The sequence below is a fragment of the Pleurodeles waltl genome, chromosome 9 (assembly GCF_031143425.1).
Source record: "Pleurodeles waltl isolate 20211129_DDA chromosome 9, aPleWal1.hap1.20221129, whole genome shotgun sequence".
Taxonomy (NCBI): domain Eukaryota; kingdom Metazoa; phylum Chordata; class Amphibia; order Caudata; family Salamandridae; genus Pleurodeles; species Pleurodeles waltl.
The window spans coordinates 476,691,420-476,713,029 of record NC_090448.1 but is presented as its reverse complement, the minus strand read 5'-3'; the positions used below and the strand labels follow the sequence as shown (position 1 = coordinate 476,713,029).

Below are 21,610 nucleotides of genomic sequence, written 5' to 3'. Positions count from 1 at the left end.
AAAACCTTGAAGGATCTACACAAATGACCCCTTGCTGAATTCAGAATTTTGTCTACTTTTCAGAAATGTTTAGCTGTCTGAGATCCACCAATGGTTTCACACCCATTTCTGTCACTAACTGGAAGGAGGCTAAAAGCACAAAAATAGTAAAAATCGGGAATGTCCCAGGAAAATGCCAAAATTGTGTTGAAAAATGTGGTTTTCTGATTCAAATCTGCCTGCTCCTGAAAGTTGGGATGATGGTGATTTTAGCACCCCAAACCCTTTGTTGGTGCCATTTTCAGGAGAGAAAAAAAACATGCTTTCTTCTGCAGGCCTTTTTCCCATTTTTTTGTTAAAAAAATGAACTTTTAGCTGCATTTTGGCTAATTTCTTGGTCTCCTCCAGGGGAACCCACAAACTCTGGGTACCTCTAGAATCCCTAGGATGTTGGAAAAGAAAGACGCAAATTTGGCATGGGTACCTTATGCGGACCAAAAGTTATGGGGGTCTAAGCGCAAACTACCCCAAATAGCCAAAAAAGGGCTCAGCAGGGGGGGGGGTGAAAAGGCCCAGCAGCTAAGGGGTTAAATACTTCTGCTTCCTGCTCTTGCGTGCATGTATATGTATGTGTATATATACACTCATACTTTCTCATCCCCCAGTGCAAACATGGATGGATCAGATCAATCTAATGAACAATAAGCCCATCATTGTCGAGAGCGCAAAATCCCTTGGTGTCATTCTCGACAAAAAACTTAATCTACTCTCCCACATTAACTCCATTGCAAAGTCTGCTCGACACCAACTGCGCCTTCTTTGGGGGATTCGTCGCTTCTTCCCAGAGTACGACCTCAAAACCCTGGTCCAAGCGCTGGTTCTCTCCAGATTGGACTACTGCAACTCTCTTCTTACTGGCCTTCCCAAATCCCACCTTTCCCCCCTGAAGTCTATTCTCCATTCAGCAGCTCGTTTCATATATGGGGCCAAAAGAAGCAACCACATCACACCCATTTTATCCACCCTCCGTTGGCTTCCCATAGAGGCAAGATCTATCTACAAAACTGCATGTATCACCCACAAAGCCTTGCACTCCTCCTCCCCTCGCTACCTGGTGAATAAACTGAAACTCTCTGGGGGCTCCAGACCATCACGTAATGCAGAAAAGTTCTTGCTTGAACCTCCCATTTTCAAGAAGGAAAGATTGATGGCCCAATCCTTTTCAGGCAATGCGGTGAGAATCTGGAACTCACTTCCGCCTCAGCTTCGGACCACCACCTCTTCCCAGGCCTTCAAAACTGACCTCAAAGCTCTCCTCCTTCAAAGACACTTCCAAAGTTAATTCAAGCCCTCTGTTTTCAGAAGGAAGTCCTTCCATCATAGGATATTCTGTTCTCCATGCCTATAGAAGTGCCTTCCCAGGGTGTTTTTGTGTTTTGAGTGTCTGCCATTTAGTGCAGTATTTTACCTCTACCTGTATCTTGTACTCGTTTGTAACATGCACACTGCACCTTTCCTTTTCAACGTATCATTTGCTACCTCTTATATCTTGTTTGCTTTTGATACATGCACAACGGCCACCACTGCCTCATGTAACGTAACTATTGTTTTAGTGTTTTGAGTGTCTACCATTGATTGCAACTTTTTTTACCTCTATTCGTACTTTATTTACTCTTGTAACCTGCACACGTCACTTTTTCCTCTCATAACGTATCGTTTGCTACCTCGTTTATTTTTTGCTCTTGATACGTGCACAATTATCACGATTGCCTCTTGCAATGTAACGCTTGTTTTTGTAACAGGCTCACTTGTAATTTTTCGCCTCTTGTATCTTTACTTTGCCTATTGTGAAGCGCTCTGACACCTTCGGGTAAAGTCTGCGCTATATAAAAACGCATTAAATAAATAAAATAAAATAAAACTCACACACACACAAACACACTCTCTCTCCCTCTCTTACAAGACAGGCCAGATACAAAAGTGAGACTATAGGCTTTAATCCTACTTTTATGTCTATCCTGTCCCGGTTTTTCTTTTCAAAATCTGGTCACCCTATCCCTCGGGCACAACCTAAACTGTACTTTTTATCCCCCGAGAAAATGTTTGGGGGTACCCACGTCCTGGAAGTTGCAAGTCAAAACCAGGATTCCAAGAATAAAAGCAGGATTAGATTGGCTCTTGTGATGCAAATATATTCAACGTGTGAACAAGACGGCCTTTCGTGAAAACTGGCTTTTAAGTGTTGCACCAAACACACTTAACGGAGGTAGGTCGTTTTCCAATTAGTCACCAACTGTACGTATTTTCAAGTACTACGTTAAACTGCGTTGTTTTCAAGCCACATAGTAACATCATGAAAACAATGTTACTCAGTGTAAAAAAAAAACTACTACACAGCTACCATTTCAGAATAAAAAAAGAGACATTCCAATATGGCGACTATGCGTACGGTGCATCGAGAGGTCAGCATCCTACCGCTCTAGTACTTTTTTTTTTTTTGACTCGTTAGCTCGCTCAGCTTATGTGAGTTGTGCTTTCAGGGTTACAATCAGGAAGTTGTTGGAGTTTCGTCGGAACACTGATTAATCCACAATGAATTTTCCTTCACTGGTAAACCTCTGGTTTGGCAGCGGCTTCTACAAACGACCGACTAGCAAAACGTAACTGAAACACTTCCGGATACTTTTAAAAATCAAGATGGCTGAAGCCGAAGAGGATAGTGGCGGAGCGTGTGAGGGGTCAGAAATGCTGCAAATTTGGGACCCCGAGTGCGTAGAGATGGAGATACCATTTAGTCCGCCCCCGAAAGAAGTCGTCCCTGGCGAAATCTCGTCAGCGCCGACAGATGCATTCATCTACATGCAATCCGGCTGTTCGCTGTTAGAGAATAGCGGCCATACGGACGACAAGGAGCAGCGGCTGGTGAAACAGCTCGATCAGCAGCAGGTGGCTGAGGCGGAGGAAGAAGTGGTCCTGAACTTGGAGCCAGGGGATTCCTTGGCAAGGGATTTGAAGGGATACGTAAACCACGGCATTATCCCTTTAGTGGAAGCCCCCTTGGGGACCAATAACTCCGGACCTCTACGGGACCCTATGACTTTTATGCAGAACGCAGCACAACAGTTGCAGAGCGTTGCCCAACACGTGGCTTTGCAGAATAAATTGAATGCTGTCACCAGACTCGTTCAGCAGAAGGTAACCGACTTAAATCCCTTTAGGAAAACTTCACATTTAGTTAAAGTAATATTTTAAAAAATCTACGACATAGATTAAGTGAACTTGCCCTTTTAACAGTGAAAGCAAAGCGCTTGCCCTCTGTTAAACGAGCATTGGCAAAGTCATAGGTCTCACCCATGGGTGAGTTGCTGTCTTTGGCTTTCAGGTGGGGTGGAACTGGAGGCCAAGTGGGAGTGGTGGTTCCAATTAATTATTGAGAAGTGTACGTGCGCTTAATGGAACATCCCCAAAATAACATTTTTATTCCAGTCATGACCCGTATTTGTTTAGCAAGACTACCTAGCAGTCATTCAGCCAATGCAGACCCACTGTTTTTTGCTATTAAGCACTGGCAAAAAGAACAAGACCTCTTGGCTTTGCCAATGCTTGTTTTCTACTGGGGTTTTAATGTGTTCAATTTCTGGTGGACGATTACATCCATTCCTTAAGGGCCTTCCTTCCACCTCCCAGTTACTCCTCCCCAGCACTTGGTGTTTTGGTTCCAGGGAATCATTCCCAGGATATGTTTAAACTATAAAGCCACATAATGCATGCTCAGGCTGGAGGGACAAAACAGGTCGTTGGGGTTCACCCAGAGTGAGAGAGAGATCTAGGGAGAGAGAAAGAACGCGTGCGAGGGAGAGTTGCTCACCAAGTCACAAAATGGTGACTGAAAAGTAAAGAGAGTCTGTCGATGGTGAAATGTTTAAAAAAAAAAAAAAAATGCGCTCACCCGCCATTGGATTGTTTTGAAGTGGCTTCTAATTGGGAACCGCGGATTAAATGGGGATGAGTTAACTAAGGATTTACAGATTTAATGAAGGCACGAGATGATGGGCAAGGATTATCCTAAATGCAACAACACCCCTGGCATCACATGCTGTAATTACAGCAGGGCAGATGGATGGAAAGTCAGATAAAGACAAGCTTTTTCAATGCAACAGGTCTTGCATTTGCTCGAGTTAGAGCTATTTGCTGCGTGGAAAATAAACAGATAAAGTAGTCCGGACCCCGGGCTTAAAACATCGAGCCTCGTATGTTTTTAGTAGTATACCGGTGCTGTGTAGGTGGGCTAAACACTGGAAAAGGAATGACGTATGCATTCCTTTCACAAATGAAAGCAACCGGATTTTAAAAGGCAAGCCCACGAACCAATGTAAGTGACTGACATGACATGGGTGTGGTTTGAAGCCCAAAGAGAGATTACAGAATGAACGGAGCGCTTTGCGCTCACCCATAAAAAGGAAGCATGCACCCTTTGGGAATTTGATGTCTGCCTTTGAATGAACAACAAATGCGACAAGATAAAACAAGAATTCAGCTCTGTTTACAAAAAAAACTCTTAAACACACTACATGTGGTGTACCTGCAAAAATGTTCTTATCTTCTCTTCATAATATGAGTTTACCCTTGCAGAAAGAGAAAATATGGTACTCTCAGTGGATGCATATATGCAGTGTATTCAGCATGCCACCTTGTAGGTAAAAAAGAACGTTTTGTTTTGAAAATGAATACAATACTAAAAATGTCCTTAATTGTGCTTTATTCAAGTCAAAGTAAACTGTGATTAATTATATAGATTTAGAACTCCAAAAACAAAATTTGTATAGGCTACCATTATTACCAAATGAATGTAGTTTTCAATTATATTTCAATAGTTTTGACCTGGAATTTGAGACTTTCGCTTCTTGGTTCTGACTTGATTGAAACTCCAAGTAGGACTGCCCCACATTTGGTAAGAGAGATCTTCTAGTGATGCACACCTCACTCTTCGGTGTTTTTCCTAAAGGCTACTGTTTAGTTGAGAATCGGGAATGTACACCTTTATTGCATTACAGCTTGCAAAGTCTCCAAAATGAATCCTATATTTTCATATGAATGACCCTCTTTTTTTATTTGAGTGAACAGCAAATGTGACAAGATAAAAACAAGTATTACAGCCCTGCTTACAGAAAAACTGTCAACAGTGAGATGTTTCTTTTATAAAAAATAAAAAAAGACTTGCCTAATACTGGATTGTTTTGAAGTGGCTTCTGATTGGGAACCACAGGATAAATGGGAATGGGTTAACTAAGGATTTGCAGACTTAATGAAGGCACAAGATTATGGACTTGGATTATTCTAAAGGCAACGAACCCCCTGGCATCACACGCTGTAAGTACACCGGGACAGATGGATTGAAAGTCACATAAAGAAAAGGAAACGGTCACCCTCAGGGAAACAGCGCCTGATCTTAATCTTTGAGTGGATAGCAAATGCAACAAGGTAAGAACAAGAATTACAGCCCTGATTACAGAAAAGCTCTGCACCAGTGAAGGCAGAGAGCGCTTGTGTGAGCTGCTCTTAGGCAAAGAAAAATGAAGTTCCTAAAGCAGTTGATAAAATGGGACACACATAGGGCTACAAGTAATAGAGTGGTGCTCCGTCCGAGGGAACAACCCACGAAAAGGAGGGACAAATAGAAATGATTAGCCAATTGGAAGCAAGGCTTTTTAAAGGACATGCAATTTTTTGTATGTCAAGCAGAAATTACCACTGGGTTCAGTCTGCTTAGTCAAATCATGCTGAAAGGTTTACTGGTGATTTATGATCCTGTTCTGACAGACAAACGCACAAATAACACTATGGAAATACCATGGTACGGTTAGGGATATGTGTAAGGATGTCCAGTTACAGATAGAGACAGCGATCGAGCATAACAAAGAAAATGTAGCATACAGGGAAGAGGCAACTAGATTAGGCGAGAACGCCATAGTAAAATGTAGGGGTGATATTTATTAATTACCTGAAGAAAGAAAGGGGGGGGGGTATTGAGGTTGGAAATGAAGGGAGTAAAAAAGGATGAATTTTAGTAAACAATGAAGGGAGAGTTGATGGATGCGTGAACGATGTAATGAAGGGTTGAAAAGAGGGATTGGTGAAAAGCTTGAGAAACGAAGGGGCACTTGAAATGATGGGACGAAAATTGGATGGATGGTTGGATGAACTGATATGTTAAGCAATGGATAGATTAGATTTAAAGGATGGGCCCAAAGGGTGAAATGATGGATGGGTGGAAAGATAGATTGTTGGTTCAGAGAATGTATTTTGGTGGATGGAAGATTGGATTGACCGGTGGGGGGGGGGGGGAACAACATTGAAAGAGTTGATGGTAAGATATATTGATGCACTTGTGAAAGAAGATCGTAATGAGGGTTGGATTTTCCTAGTGTGGTGAAATTAAATGTGTGGTTCATACTAGGGTGTTTTATGTTTTTGGATACTCAGATGAGTCCCAACATACATGGCACTTAATCACTACAAAAATGCCTGCGCTTTTAAATTGGAGCGCTATCATCTTCATAAAAACATCAGTCTGCAAAATAGAACCCTCAGTGAACGTTCACTGTCCCATCCTTTTAAAAAGTTAACCGTGCTTCACTCGTCGTAAAGTTTTACATGCACCACTCCGGAGCATGCTAAATACTGTACATAGGTGAAACTTTTATGTATCCGTTTTCAAAAGGTTTCTGCTCTCTCTTCGTCTGCAAACAGGTAGATGTGTTAACTTTTTTGCCTAAGGAAGACCTATTCCAGCAGGTACCCCGGGGTTTTCTGACTGCTAGGTTACCCTTAAATCACGCTGTGCTGCATGGACTGTTTGGTCCTTCAGCTCCCTGTGATGCTTCAGTTGCTGTTCCATGCACCATAGCGCCTAAGGTATTAAGCACACTCTTCCAGCATCCTAACCACCACACCGTTGTCAAACCTGTTTACTTCCATCATAACCAAAAATACCATATTGGTTGTGTGTGTGTGTGTGTGTGTGTGTGTATATATATATATATATACACACATACACACACACATCACCTATTGGTGGACGGCAGTAGGTAGCTATAGTTAGGACCATGTTTCCATCGAAAAAGCATTTTTTGACTTGCCTTTATTTTTGGCGTCGCTTGATGAATCTTCAAGACATTTTCCCAAAAAAGTGTGCTGTGATTCTTGTTGCGTATTGAAAGTTTCAGGGTGATCCATCAAGGGGGGGCCGAGAAAGATTGGGGGTCGAAAAACAAGTGCTTACCATGTTAATTCCCATAGGAGTTTTGAACAAGACTACAGCCCGAACCGCTTGACTGAATTACACCAAATTTGGCAGAAAGCTAGATTTTGTTCAGCAGATCATGCTATTTGTTATTTAGTGTAAATCCATTCACTAGTATTTGAAATGTTAAAGGGAAAATACATTTGTATATCTAGGGCCACAGATCCATTGCAGTGTTTTTGCTGTGATCGCCGTGAATTTGTGAATGCACACGCCACCAGGAATTCTGTGATTGGCTGGCCACAACCGGACCAGAAAGTTGCGTCCGCCATTTTATTATGTTTGCGACACAGTCCCCGGGGCTCAAAATAAATTTGATAAATGGTATAAGGGTTGAGCGTGGAGGTACCCTGTCCCCAGAGCTGTGATGTAGGGGTCTGTGAGGGTTAAATTATGTTCCTAAAACTATTTTTTTTTTTTTTTTTTTTTCACGCTGCGTGATATTTGCAAATACGTCATGAAGCACGGCACGGCCCCCGTGTAACATCGCGATGAATTCGAGAATATCAGCGACAAAAATCCACAATCATTCATGCACTAATTCATTAACTCATAGCGGCACTCTCACACCCACTCGACCTTCAAGCACCCACTCTCAGCCCCTCACACACACACTCCGACGTGAGCTATGTATAGTTGCCTTAGGGTGCAACTTATAGTTACTTGAAATAAAACTGTAACTTCTGAATTTCTATGGTTTTGCAAGAGTAAAAACCCAAAGCCTAACTACAAAGTCCTTGCAACCTTTTTTTTTTTCCTCCAGTGTGTGTGTATGTAAATGTGTGTATATATATGTGTGTGTGTATATGTATATATGTATGTATGTGTGTGTATATGTATATATATTATTTCTTTTTTCACACAAAACCAATGAAATTCAGCAGTTCGGGCTGTAGTTGTGTTGAAAATTCCCTATGCAAAGTTCATGGAGAAAACGCATTTTGGAACCCCCCTTTTTCTCTGCCCCGCTTGACAGATCACCCCGAAACTTTCAACACAACAGTTGAACAGATTAAAGTATGTTTAAAAAAATTCTTGACAATTCATCAAGTGGCGCCGCAGTTATTTGCAAAACAAAAAAGCTCTTCCTATGGAATCTAGGTCCTAACTATAAGTACCTACTAGTGACTGCCAGTAGTATGTATATATGTGTGTGTATATATATATATATATATATATATATATATTTTATTTTTTTATATTTCTTTTTTTTCTCACCAATGGTAGTTTCATTCTGTTCACCCTCCTCCTCCAGCAAGATAGTCTCCCTGTTACCGTTTGAAAAGTTGCACCACATCTGTAGTCTCACTTATGCACCCTGTTCCTTTCAGAATTTTTTTTTTAACTAATCAATTCCCTGATATTAATAAATTTGCTTCTCTTAAACATGATCAAGGCATGTTCATGCTTTGTAGCTCTGCAAAGAAACTGCGTTAATTACATTGAGATGTTACTGATACTGAGACCCTGTATGTGGATGGAAGCTGGAGTGGTCCAGCTTTATTTGAAGGTTAACTGTAAGCAATTCTCAGGGAAGATACTAGCCTGTGAAAGCATAATAACTACTAACTGGACATAAGGTTGTCAGATGGTTGTGCTATACAACGCATTAAAAAACAATAACATCAATGCTTGGGTGTTAATCTGTTTTAAAACCCTCTTGATGATCCCACCTCCAGAGCACTGAAGAACACATCCTCGAAGTGTACATTTGCCTCTATTATAGCATGAAACAACTCCTATATTAAGTATACTTTTATGTATCACTTATCCAAATTATCATACCGTGTGTGAGATCATCTCGAATTTAACATTAATCTGTGAGAGCAGTGAATGTGAAATAGTACCACATACACGTCTTAGATCATTTTCATTAATGTATAGTTTTTTTTTGGGGGGGGGGGGGGGGGTTTGGGGATGTATGTAAAGCATTGTGAATGCTCCTGAAATTTTTACTTATTTTCTCCTTGTGTTTCTGGCACCTTCTGTGGCTTTGAAACTGCAACAGAAACCTACTGGACCTTACTTTTGTCAGTGCAAGCAAATGAAAGCCTTGTTTATCTTTGGCATTGGTGAAGCAAGTCATTTGTTATGTGGTAGAAAGTCAAAGCCACATGTCTGTTCAGAACTTGATGGCATCTGAATAATTATATTTTGCTTCAAAGCGTAGATCACAGACAGAAAATATGGGATCAGGATTTTTTCTATTAAAACACTTTATCCATAGAACCTACTGAGAAAGAAAATGAGCCTGACATAGAGACCTCGTTCCAAGGTAGAGAGGGTTGGGGGGCGCTTCTTATGGACATGGTAATGGCAGATTAGGTTTATCATACCTCGCTCTCATTAGGTTAGGGATTAGGTTCTCTATGCAAGGGATTTTACATTTCGTGTTTATTGTAAGATGGTGGGGGTCTTTGTAGTCGCGACTCTCATCTTCACAATTAAGCTTCTTTAATTGTTCGTTACCCTAATCATTGCAGCTCATGCATTTTACCGTAGATTGCAGTCTTTTCAATAAACCTATTGAAAACTCTCCTGCATCTCCTTTATTGCCGGTGTGTGAATGAGACTTATTGCTAACGAAAGAAAAGGGTAACTTCCGTTCCACCACAGCTTCCATGAGATGTTGCAATCTAGAGTCCATGCTTAAGGCTGCTAGAAATCACCTTTTGCTGTTTGGGTTTTTGGTGAAGGCTTGTGAGCCTGGAAGTTTGGGCCGAAAAGTTGCGACTTGCTGCAGGAGTGGCTTAGTTGCCTAAAACAAAAGTGCTGTCATCCCTAAACCAGCAGTCTCTCCCAGGACAGAGAGTCCAACTACAACACTCTAAGCTGTATCTTCATTCATTACAAAGTTTGTCTAGTTTCCATTAGTGATGTTCTTTAGGCACCACTAACAGTGAGCATTACACCATGACCCAAATAAGTATAGCCAAATCCTATCTCCTGAATGGCTCACTGGCTCTTGGAGGTTTTTTTTTTTGTTGAGGGGGGCACTTCTCCCTATCATTAGTGTTGGGGTGCCAACCAAGATAATGCTTGAGCTGGTTTTTCAGGAGAGAGGCAAAAAGTTCAATCTCCGGAAGGAACTCTCATTGAATAGCATATCTGTTCAATAACTATAAATTGAAAATGTGGGTAATGGATAGGGAGCATTTCACATAGTCCGGCACCTAGTCTTACCAAACTAACAGTTCACATCGCAGATTAGTGTGCTGTCCAACTGTATGGCCAAATTATAAACTTAAACTTCGGTTCATGCTGTGGGAATCCTATCCTGCTTCCTGAGTCCAGGAATAAGGCCTATTCAGGGTTGCTGGAAGAAGGAGTAAGGTTCCTACTGTGCCTCTTCTGAAACTAATATTGTTGAGGAGCCAACACTCTGGTTTTCCCTATGGGGCCTGCTGGGTGTTCCAGCAGCCACCCAGCGGGTAGCAAGCCTGATGGTGAAGCATGCAATCTAGGTAAGTGAGGGCTTTTGCATCCTTGTAATAAGGATCCCTAAGGTCTGTTGAATACTAGTGGACCGAAGTTTGTTTATCCTACGGCCACACAGAGGAACAGCACACTAACTTGAGGTGTGAACTATCGATTCAGCATCCAGTTGCTTTAATTTTGCAGAAACCAAGACTGTCATTCTGCCACCTTGTTGGAAAACGTAGGGAGAACCTCTTCTTTGATCATTATCTGAAGGCACTGACAGCAGTGCCAAAGGTAATTATCCAAGGCCAAGTACAACTTTGATCTAGCATCTCCCATTTTATTGATGTACTCAGCTCACTTTGTCCATCCTAAAGAAAATGGTGTACCCTATGATTGTCACCTTGCAGGTAGGCTCTGTATCACAAGAGAACCTGCTAGGAGCGCTAAACAAATTTTATGTGAAGGGTCTTTACTGTGAGCAATCACTTTCTGCCTGTAGAAATGCTGAAAGTGCCCCCACTCAGGAAGCTTACATCTGACTTCAAAACAGATTCTGACTGGAGACTGAAAATTTGACTGCCATTCCAAGCCCCTAAATTTTCCAACCGACCACCGATGCCCCTCTTTGCCATGCATGCAAAAGGCAACATAGCCTAAGTACCTTTCCTCAGAAATTTGCCTTCAGTGTTTGGAGTTCACCTATAAACACAAGAAGACGTGTGGTTCTTGGAACTAGCATGTTCATGTTAACAAGAAGAGAATCTATGAGTCAAGAAATACCTAAATTTACCAGATTAGGTGAATTTACAGGTTTGTAAGTACCTTTTAACACTAAGTTGTATCATCATATATTTGTGAAATATTTTCTGTTTACCTCATTTAAATTCTCTGAAAGGCCTACCCAAGGGTAGGTCGCTCCCCCTGCCGCTGCAGCTCCTCCAGGTTCCTGAGTTCCTGAAACCCACCTCACAGTAAGTACCTCCCAGCCCCTCGCTCTGCCCCGCGCTACTCACTCTCTCTCCTGCTCCTGCTTCTTTTCTTCTTTTCTTCTTCTCTGTTATGCCTCCTCGCTCCTCGTCTGTAATCTTCTTCTGTACTCTTCTTTTCCCCGTCTTCTCTCTTCTTCTCTTCTTCCTCATCTTCTTCTGTGGTCTTCTGCCTTCTGTTCTTCGTTTTCTGTATCTTCTCCTGTGTTCTCCTGCTCTTCTGCCTCCGGCTCTTCTGCCTCCTCCGTCTTCTTCTCCCCCCGCCTGCCCTCCTGCTCCTGCCTCATCCCCCTCACTCACTCGCCTCCCCCCTCTCTATCACCCCTATCTAACCCGTTCGCTATCTACCTCCCTCTCTCCTCCTATCCACCTATCTCTCTATCTCACTATCTAACTCCCTCACTCTCCACCTCCTCCTATCTACCTATCTCTCTCTCTATCGATTTCTCTATCTATCGATTTTCTCTATCTATTTCTCTATCTCTCCCCCCCTTCCCGCCACCCCCTCTATTACCTATCTTCCTATCCTCTCACTCTACCTCTCACCCTCACCCACCTCTACAACCCCCTCTCCCCTATCTTCACAACCCTACTCCTATCTTTCTCCCTAATCTCCTAAACCTCCTAACACTCCCCCCCTCCCCCAGCTCTTCTCACTCTACCTGTCCCCCCCCTCCCTCGTGCTTTCCCGCCGCGACCTCCTGCACGCCCCCGCCCCCCAGCTCCCATTCGCCCCCAGCTGACCCCTCCCCCCCCCTCCTACCTCATATGGCGGCCGCTGCGCGACAGTGGTAGCGACCCTTGACCCAAGGGTAGGTCGCTCCCCCTGCCGCTGCAGCTCCTCCAGGTTCCTGAGTTCGTGAGACCCACCTCACAGTAAGTACCTCCCAGCCCCTCGCTCTGCCCCACGCTACTCACCCTCTCTCCTGCTCCTGCTTCTTTTCTTCTTTTCTTCTTCTCTGTTCTTCCTCCTCGCTCCTCGTCTGTAATCTTCTTCCGTACTCTTCTTTTCCCCGTCTTCTCTCTTCTTCTCTTCTTCCTCATCTTCTTCTGTGGTCTTCTGCCTTCTGTTCTTCGTTTTCTGTATCTTCTCCTGTCTTCTGTCTTCGGCTCTTCTGCCTCCTCCGTCTTCTTCTCCCCACGCCTGCCCTTCTGCTCCTGCCTCACCCCCCTCCCTCACTTCCCCCCTCTCTATCACCCCTATCTAACCCGTTTGCTATCTACCTCCCTCACTCCTCCTATCTACCTATCTCTCTATCCCACTATCTAACTCCCTCACTCTCCACCTCCTCCTATCTACCTATCTCTCTATCTATCTATTTCTACATCTATCGATTTCTCTATCTATCGATTTTCTCTATCTATTTCTCTATCTCTCCCCCCTTCCCGCCACCCCCTCTATTACCTATCTTCCTATCCTCTCACCCTCACCCACCTCTACAACCCCCCCTCCCCTATCTTCACAACCCTACTCCTATCTTTCTCCCTAATCTCCTAAACCTCCTAACACTCACCCCCCTCCATCCTTTAACCCCCCTCCCCCAGCTCTTCTCACTCTACCTGTCCCCCCCCCCTCCCGCGCGCTTTCCCGCCGCGACCTCCTGCACGCCCCCAGCTCCCATTCGCCCCCAGCTGACCCCTGTCCCCCCCCCCCCTCCTACCTCATATGGCGGCCGCTGCGCAGTCGGCGCGCCAGAGGCAAGCCCGTCCGCGCCCAGCGCCACGACCCCTGGTCCCCAGCTCTCCCAAGCCCCGCTACGACCTCACCACCCTCCACGCCCTCAACCCAGGACGCTCCAACACCTGCTTCCAAGCTCACCCCAAACACACCCATGGACCCTTCGCCTGCAACTCCTGCAAACGCATCTTCCACCACGCTACTACCACGACCACAAGCCCACGTGCCATCAACCACCTCAAGTGCATCCTGGTCAACGCTCGTTCCGTCCACAAGCACGCCGTTGAACTCTGGGACCTCCTGGACTCCACAGCCCCGGACGTCGCCTTCATCACGGAGACCTGGATGAACGCCTCCTCTGCTCCAGACATCGCCACCGCCATCCGCGAAGGCTACAAGATCTCCAGAAAAGACCCCACCAACCAAGTAGGAGGAGGTATCGCCATTGTCTTCAAAGACTCCATCAGCGTCACCACCTCCACCGAAGACACCCCTCTCGCCGCTGAACACCTGCATTTTCAGATTCGCACCGACCTGAGGACCACCCTCAGAGGATCCCTCATCTACCGTCCTCCCGGACCGCGCGCCCCATTCAGCGACGCCATCGCCGACTTCATCTCCCCGCACGCCCTCGCCTCACCGGACTACATCCTCCTAGGCGACCTCAACTTTCATCTGGAACAAAACAACGACCCCAACACCACCACCCTGCTCGACAACCTCGGCCTCAAACAACTGGTGAACACCGCCACCCACATCGCCGGACACACACTCGACCCTATCTTCTCCGCCAGCAAACACATCTTCTTCGGCCACACCTCCGCTCTACACTGGACCGACCACAGCTGTGTCCACTTCACATTCCGACGCGAGACCCGCCACCTCCGCACTCAACCCATCCCTCGTCGACAGTGGAACAAGATCCCCGAAGAGCAACTCTTCTCCGCACTCGCCGCCAACCAACCCACCCTCACCCCCGACCCCAACGACGCAGCCCTCAGCCTCACAAACTGGATCTCCAACTGCGCAGACAACCTTGCTCCCCTCAAACGCACGCATCGACAGACCAACACCAAAAAACCTCTCTGGTTCTCTGACACCCTCAAAGAATCAAAGAAAACTTGTTGCGCTCTCGAGAAGGCCTGGCGCAAGGACCGCACCGCTGACAACATGACCGCCCTCAAGAACGCTACCCGCGAACACCACCACCTGATCCGCGCTGCTAAAAGGAACTTTTTCACCGACAGACTGGACAAAAACAGCCACAACAGCAGAGAACTCTTCAGCATCGTCAAGGAGTTCTCCAACCCCAACGCCGTCACGCCCTCACAGGATTTGTGCGAATCCCTCGCCACCTTCTTCCACCGCAAGATCAGCGACCTCCACGACAGCTTCGGACACCAGACCCAACCAAACACTACCGAACCCGCACCCCCGACCATCACCCTCAACAACTGGACCCACATCAACACTGAAGAAACCAAATCCACCATGAACTCTATCCACTCCGGCGCCCCTTCGGACCCCTGCCCTCACTTCATCTTTAACAAAGCCGACGACATCATCGCCCCGCACCTCCAGGCCGTCATCAACTCTTCTTTTTCTTCTGCTACCTTCCCCGAATGCTGGAAACACGCTGAAGTCAACGCCCTACTAAAGAAACCTAAGGCTGACCAGAGCGACCTGAAAAACTTCCGCCCCATCTCTCCCGTGCCTTTCCCAGCCAAGGTAATAGAGAAGACCGTCAACAAACAGCTGACCACCTTCCTGGAAAACAACAACCTGCTCGACCCTTCACAAACCGGATTCCGAACCAACCACAGCACGGAAATCGCCCTCATCTCAGTCACAGACGACATCAGAACCCTGATGGACAACAGTGAAACAGTCGCCCTCATTCTCCTCGACCTTTCGGCTGCCTTCAACACCGTCTGTCACCGCACCCTAATCACCTGCCTCCGCTCCACTGGGATCCAAGGCCAGGCCCTGGACTGGATCGCCTCCTTCCTCTCAAACCGTTCCCAAAGAGTTTACCTCCCTCCGTTTCGCTCAGTACCCACCGAGATCATCTGCGGCGTACCCCAAGGCTCATCACTCAGCCCGACACTCTTCAATGTCTACATGAGCCCCCTCGCCAACATCGTACACAAGCACGACATCATCATCACCTCCTACGCCGACGACACCCAACTTATACTCTCCCTCACTAAGGACCCCGCCAGCGCCAAGACCAACCTACAAGAGGGTATGAAGGACGTCGCAGATTGGATGAGGCTCAGCCGCCTAAAGCTGAACTCTGAAAAAACGGAAGTCCTCATCCTCGGCAACACCCCGTCCGCCTGGGACGACTCCTGGTGGCCCACGGCCCTCGGCACCGCACCGGCCCCACCAGACCATGCCCGCAACCTCGGCTTCATCTTGGACCCTCTTCTCACCATGACCAAGCAAGTCAACGCCGTGTCCTCCGCCTGCTTCCTCACCCTCCGCATGCTCCGCAAGATCTTCAGCTGGATCCCCGCCGACACTAGAAAAACCATGACCCACGCCCTCGTCACGAGCCGCCTGGACTACGGCAACACCCTCTACGCTGGAACCACAGCCAAACTCCAAAATCGCCTGCAACGCATTCAAAACGCCTCGGCCCGCCTCCTCCTCGACGTACCCCGCAACAGCCACATCTCCGCACACCTGAGACACCTGCATTGGCTCCCAGTCAGCAAAAGGATCACCTTTCGACTTCTCTCCCACGCACACAAAGCCCTCCACGACAAGGGACCGGAATACCTCAACCGACGCCTCAGCTTCTACATCCCCACCCGCTTCCTCCGTTCCTCTGGCCTCGCACTCGCTTCCGTCCCTTGCATCCGCCGCTCCACAGCGGGTGGGAGATCTTTCTCCTTCCTGGCAGCCAGGACCTGGAACTCCCTCCCCACCAGCCTCAGGACCACCCAGGACCACTCCGCTTTCCGGAGACTCCTAAAGACCTGGCTTTTTTGAGCAGCAGTAACCCCCTCTTTCCCTTAGCGCCTTGAGACCCGCACGGGTGAGTAGTGCGCTTTATAAATGTTAATGATTTGATTTGATTTGAATATCTAAGAACACCAGAGCTTGGGCCACTGAGTATCCTTATGCAACCAATCCAGTTAAACTCCAGAGGTCACAGGACTGCAACAGGCAGTGTACTTTATGAGGAAACAAATATTTTTCACATTAAATCACAAACTGTATTCTGCAACTGACTGAAAACCCTGACATATGTAGCTTCTTTCCAAAGTTAAGAGGTTTGTGTCTCAATTTAACCCACATAGGGAGAGTGAAAATCTAACTTGAACAGTGCCTCCCACATGAACATATAGGTTGATATTTGTTATATTTTCTGTTGCACCTAGTTTGTAGTTGCATTCCTTTTATCTTCTCAGTATTGAAAGAACACCACATCTGTTGGAATCACTCTTCATAGGCAAGATAAATTCAAGTACGGAGCTTCTGCACTTGCTATGACAACCATTGCCCTGCAAGATAATGCATATTAATAACTTAACAAAAAGAGGAAAATTCTGCTTCCGTGAAAATGGAAATAAGAGACCTATTTTATATAAATTGTTGGCAAGGGTGTTTTACACTTCAACATGCTGATTCTATTTACTAATAATGCTGCATTGGCTATTGTAATACTTAGTATGGGGTAGTGAGAGCTGCTGCTTCTGGCTCCATGCGTCATGGGTTTTCCAAAACTTTGTTTAGGAATATACCAGGCCCTCCTCAATCAAAAAAATAAATAAATAAAAAAAAAAAAAAGCTATGTGCAAAAAAGTATTTTTGGCCTAAAAAACATAAATTACCATAGTATCCCTAGCACTGAGGAGAGCTACTTTGTGTGTTGATGTCTTCCTTGTGAAAGGGCTGCATGCTGTAGCTCATACTAAATTCAGCCAATGGCTGAAATTAGTTTGCCCTTTAATGTATGCTGGAGTGGGTGGAAGCAAAATATGAATGACGCCAACCACAGACTTATGTATAATGTTTGGCTATAACCCCTGTAAGTAACTGATATTCACATAATTTTGGTAAAATCAGTCAAACACAGACCTAAAAATCAGTCAATCTGGCATTGGCTGCAAGACTCTTGCCTTTGGGAAAGCGAGAGAAAAAGAAAGAAAGGAAAAAGCAGGAAAGAGAAAAATAAGGAAACCAAGAAAAGGCAAAAAGTAGGAAGGAAAGCGGGCAAGAAATAAGGAAAGAAGGAAAAAAATTAAGAAATTGTGAAAGCAAAAAGAGGATAACATAATACAGAACAGTTTCACATTGACACACTAGTATGTCGTTAAAGAGCAGCAGTCAGAAAAGTAAAAACAAAAACAAAAAAAAAAGCTGCAAAAGAATTTACAACAGCATTGGAAGGAGAAGGGCCCTGCTAAACATCCAGTGTGCATCAGAAGTGTCTGATTATCACATCAGGCTCTAAACACAAAGGCAACACCAAGGTAGTTACAAAGTAAAAACAAAAATACTAGCACTGTTGAGAGCTATGTTGTGTGTGGATGTGGTCATTGTGTAAGAACAAAAAACATGGAGGGAAACTGGAGATATGATTTTTAAAAGGTAATTAAATTCATTTAAGTTTCATTAAATCTTTGTGATCAGCGTTGCGGTTCCTGAGCCAGTAGGCTAGAACAACTACCAGTCATCTCTTGGACTGCGTTGGGAGCTAGTCATGGGGACCATTTCGGTCCATGGAGACAGTTAACTGTAGGGCCCAGCATTCTTGGAGTCCTCACAAACCATTTCAATGGGTTCTGGGTTCCAGCAAAGAAGTGGTCCTGATGCTTGGAATTCAGGGTGCTGAGGATATGCTAAGGATGCTGGAGCTGTGGAAGAGATGAGGTGAGTGATCCAGGGTCCACGAACTTCAAGTGTCGTCCCTAGCCTCAGGACTCTATCTCCCACGATGGTCCAGTGGAGGGACAGATACCAGTGGTTGACTGATTTCAGTTACACTGTCTTCCGTGGTTGTCCACAGGTAAGTATCTCTTTCTTGCCGGAAGACCAGGGTCCACTTCCACGATGGCCACAGGTCCCACAAACTTGGGTATATATTTCAAGTGGTTCAGCACTGTCTCCTAGCAGGCACCTGGTCATCCAGCGCTAGGCAGACAATCCTGGGCAGCTTGGCTGTCACAAGTGAAGTCCTCGTTCAGCTTTTTCTGTCCCTGGTGCTGAACTAGAAGGGGGGTAGCCACCTAGCCCTTGGAGTCACTTCTGCTGTCTTGACACAGTCTGGCCCCTCAACCCCCGTTCCCCTGTCCCCAAAACACAGAAATGGCCACTGCATAGACAGTCCTCTTTGCAAGACCCTCAGGTTCTGTAGGTGCTGTCAAAATTTTGGGGCATCCTCTCTTTGCTGGGTCTAGGGAGTAGCAGGGTAGTCTTACCTCAGTCCTTGGAGCCAGTTGAGCTCTTCTCCCACGAGTGGGGCACAGCATGCACAGTCCTTTTTGCAAGTCCACTGAGTTCAGCAGGTACAGCCCTTCCTTGGTGCAGCCTCTCTGGGTCAAGGGAGGAGCAGGGGAGTCCTGTCTTCTTGCGAGTCCAGCAGTGATCTAAGGACTGTGGTTATGGGGTGCCACCTGTATGCCATCATCTTGTTGCTTTGAGGGAGAACTCACTTACAAATGGGGCATTAGTTCCCACAAGGCTACCCTTCCCACTTAACTTCACTTATTAGGGGTTTGGCAGTCAGTCCTAGGATACCCCTCTCTACCGTAAACCAAGATGGTGCAAAGCCTTCTTTCCTTGTGAGGAGCCCTGAGCACGTTTCTGGGGTGTACCCAGCATAATGTGCCACTCCTGGAAAACCGGTTCTGCAACAGGTTTATTCCCCTGTGGAGGAGATGCCCGCCTATCTACCTACACAAAGGAGCGGGCAGGTGTGATTGCCATTTGCTTCATTGAGGTGATAGCCTTTGAAACTGTGCCATCTGTGGCCACTGCATGATAGTCATCCTGCTGGTGGAGGTCACATCTATCCCATCATCTATTCTCTTTGCTCCTTGTTCTTCACACTTCCTAACAGGTAGCCCTGGTCTTTGGTGACAACATGTGCAGATGGTCAGAAAACGCTACAGAACGTCTGAGCAAAAAAGTGGTGACTTTCTAAAGTCACCTTCCTATTAGAATTTACCTTAAATCCCATCTCAGCATTGAGTCGGGCTTAATATAAGGATTCATTTGATTCCTTGGATGAATATCTTTGGTGGTTCCGAATGGAAGCTATCACTTAGCGCAGTGGCTAGTGAAACTACATATTAGCCAATTGGATCACTGGCCTTGCTACCGTGAAAATGGCAATTTTGTGTTTTATTTGTCAGAGCATGTTGAATACAAAAGAGCAACGCCCTCCTTTTGAACATTAAGCACCCTGCCTGGTGAGCTACCCAGGCCTTCTCTAGGGGTGTCTTACTGATATTAAAAGGGAAGGTTTGGACCTGACAAAAGGGTTTATTTTGCTATGTCGAGTTGGCAGGTTTAAGGCTGCCTGACTGCGCTGCAGTGGCAATCCTAGGGTTGCTTTTTCATCTTGTCACTGTAGCGGTGGCACAGTAAATGCCGCCGTCCACTAGTGACATTTAACTTACTAGCCCTGAATAAACCTTTTACCATTTAACATGGACTTATAAGTAAGTTAAATGAACCAGTTGCACTTTAGCAAATTGTACACATACTTTTGGGGGGGGGGGGGGGGGGGGGGGGGGTCAACACACATGCACTGTGGGGCCTGAACAGCAGGGCCCAGTTCACTACAGAATCTAAATACCAGCTGCATCTGTACAGAAATCTGGGGGTTTGCTCATACAAAAAAAAGTCCTGTCCTACATGGGCATGTTTTACCAAGCTTGATGCATCCATATTCTGAATGTAAAACAACAAATGACCTTCACCACAGCAGTGTGCTAGCTAATTTACTGTAGTCTCATGTCTGTATGAGTTAATAGGCAGTGTCGGAACCCATGGAGAAAAAGCTGCCCCCTTCACAGGAAGGTAGATAATGTAGGTGCAGGTGAATGTAGACCACAATGTGAAGCCCAACTGAATCACCCTATAGCAGCAGCGTAAGCTAGATGCATAACGTGAGCACCATCAGTCTGGTGATTCCTGCACTGTCTCTAATGAGTTTGTACAGCAGTTTTTTAAAAGTAAATGTGTTAATTCTGGTGCTTTTTAGGCATCCATGCTGCTTTGTCCTGGCTAGTCAAGATCTCACCCTTAAAATCCGACATCTAGCCATGAACATGAGCTTAGGGAAAAATTCCACTTGCTTTTCACATGTTGTGCGTCTAATCCAGTGTACAGAGAGGATGCCTTCACCTACACAAAATCAATAGTACATGTCCAAAAAAACAGCTCACGTTCCACCCTATCTGTATAGGTGTAGACTATGTGACGGTTCAACACGAGAAGATATTGTACAAATCCTGGAGCAACTCACCCTTGTTTCACTGGGATTTGTACCTCTCATCCACAAATGTGTAGCCATTTCCTGTTGCTCCCTTATCATTGAAGTGACTCTGGTTACAAAGATATGATCCCAAATGAAAAAGAGCTGAAGCTGTCTGAAAAGAAAGGCAGCCCCGCCCGCACCCCCTTCTTTGCGATTCCAGGCTCCCCAATCTAAAGAAAAACTGACTAGCTCATAAACATGGACATTATAATGAGGCAAATGAATGCAAATTTGTGATCTCACACAGTCCGCGGATAGCTCCAGCATTTTGCAAAAGAAAATATCTGCTTCTAAGCAGAGATTTAAAGGACCTCACCCTCAGGGTAACTGAGACGGAATCGAGAAAAAGCCTCTTTGATTAAAGGAACAAGACAAGATAATATTTCTAGGTTGCAGGAAGAAATCCGTAACCTTGAACTCATCAGAAAAGGAACCCAAGAATACCCGAGCTTCCTAAAGCAGTGGAAAGCAGCTCAGGCAACTGTTAAGAATTTCTAGCGAACTAGATGCTGAAGACTTTAGGTGTGACCTTTTGTGAAACCATTTTAAAGAGCTCATAAAGTACTTTCACATAAAATCTCAAACACTTAAGATTCAAACGGGTTCTTACTTTTCTGATTCTCTGACATCAGCATGCTGAAACTATTCTCGCCTACATAAAGAAGAACTATCATATCTGTAATGAAAACAACAAAATTGGAATCTAGCAAGACAGTTCTAAAGACATTCAGGCTAAGCAAAGG

At 45.5% G+C, this 21,610-nt stretch overlaps 1 protein-coding gene across 4 annotated transcripts in view; it reads left to right on the top strand.

Moving 5' to 3' along the window:
* Window positions 1-2,469: 2,469 nt before the first annotated feature.
* The window catches only part of ZNF839 (zinc finger protein 839), a 124,094-nt gene continuing 104,953 nt past the window's right edge, over window positions 2,470-21,610 (top strand). For 3 of the 4 annotated variants that reach the window (XM_069207310.1, XM_069207308.1, XM_069207307.1), the window contains exon 1: window positions 2,470-3,174. In XM_069207310.1, the coding sequence (XP_069063411.1) occupies window positions 2,677-3,174 (498 nt within the window). In that variant the 5' untranslated portion in view covers window positions 2,470-2,676. Of the gene's footprint in view, window positions 5,461-21,610 lie in introns of all 4 variants that reach the window. The other variant, XM_069207309.1, reaches the window with a different exon arrangement.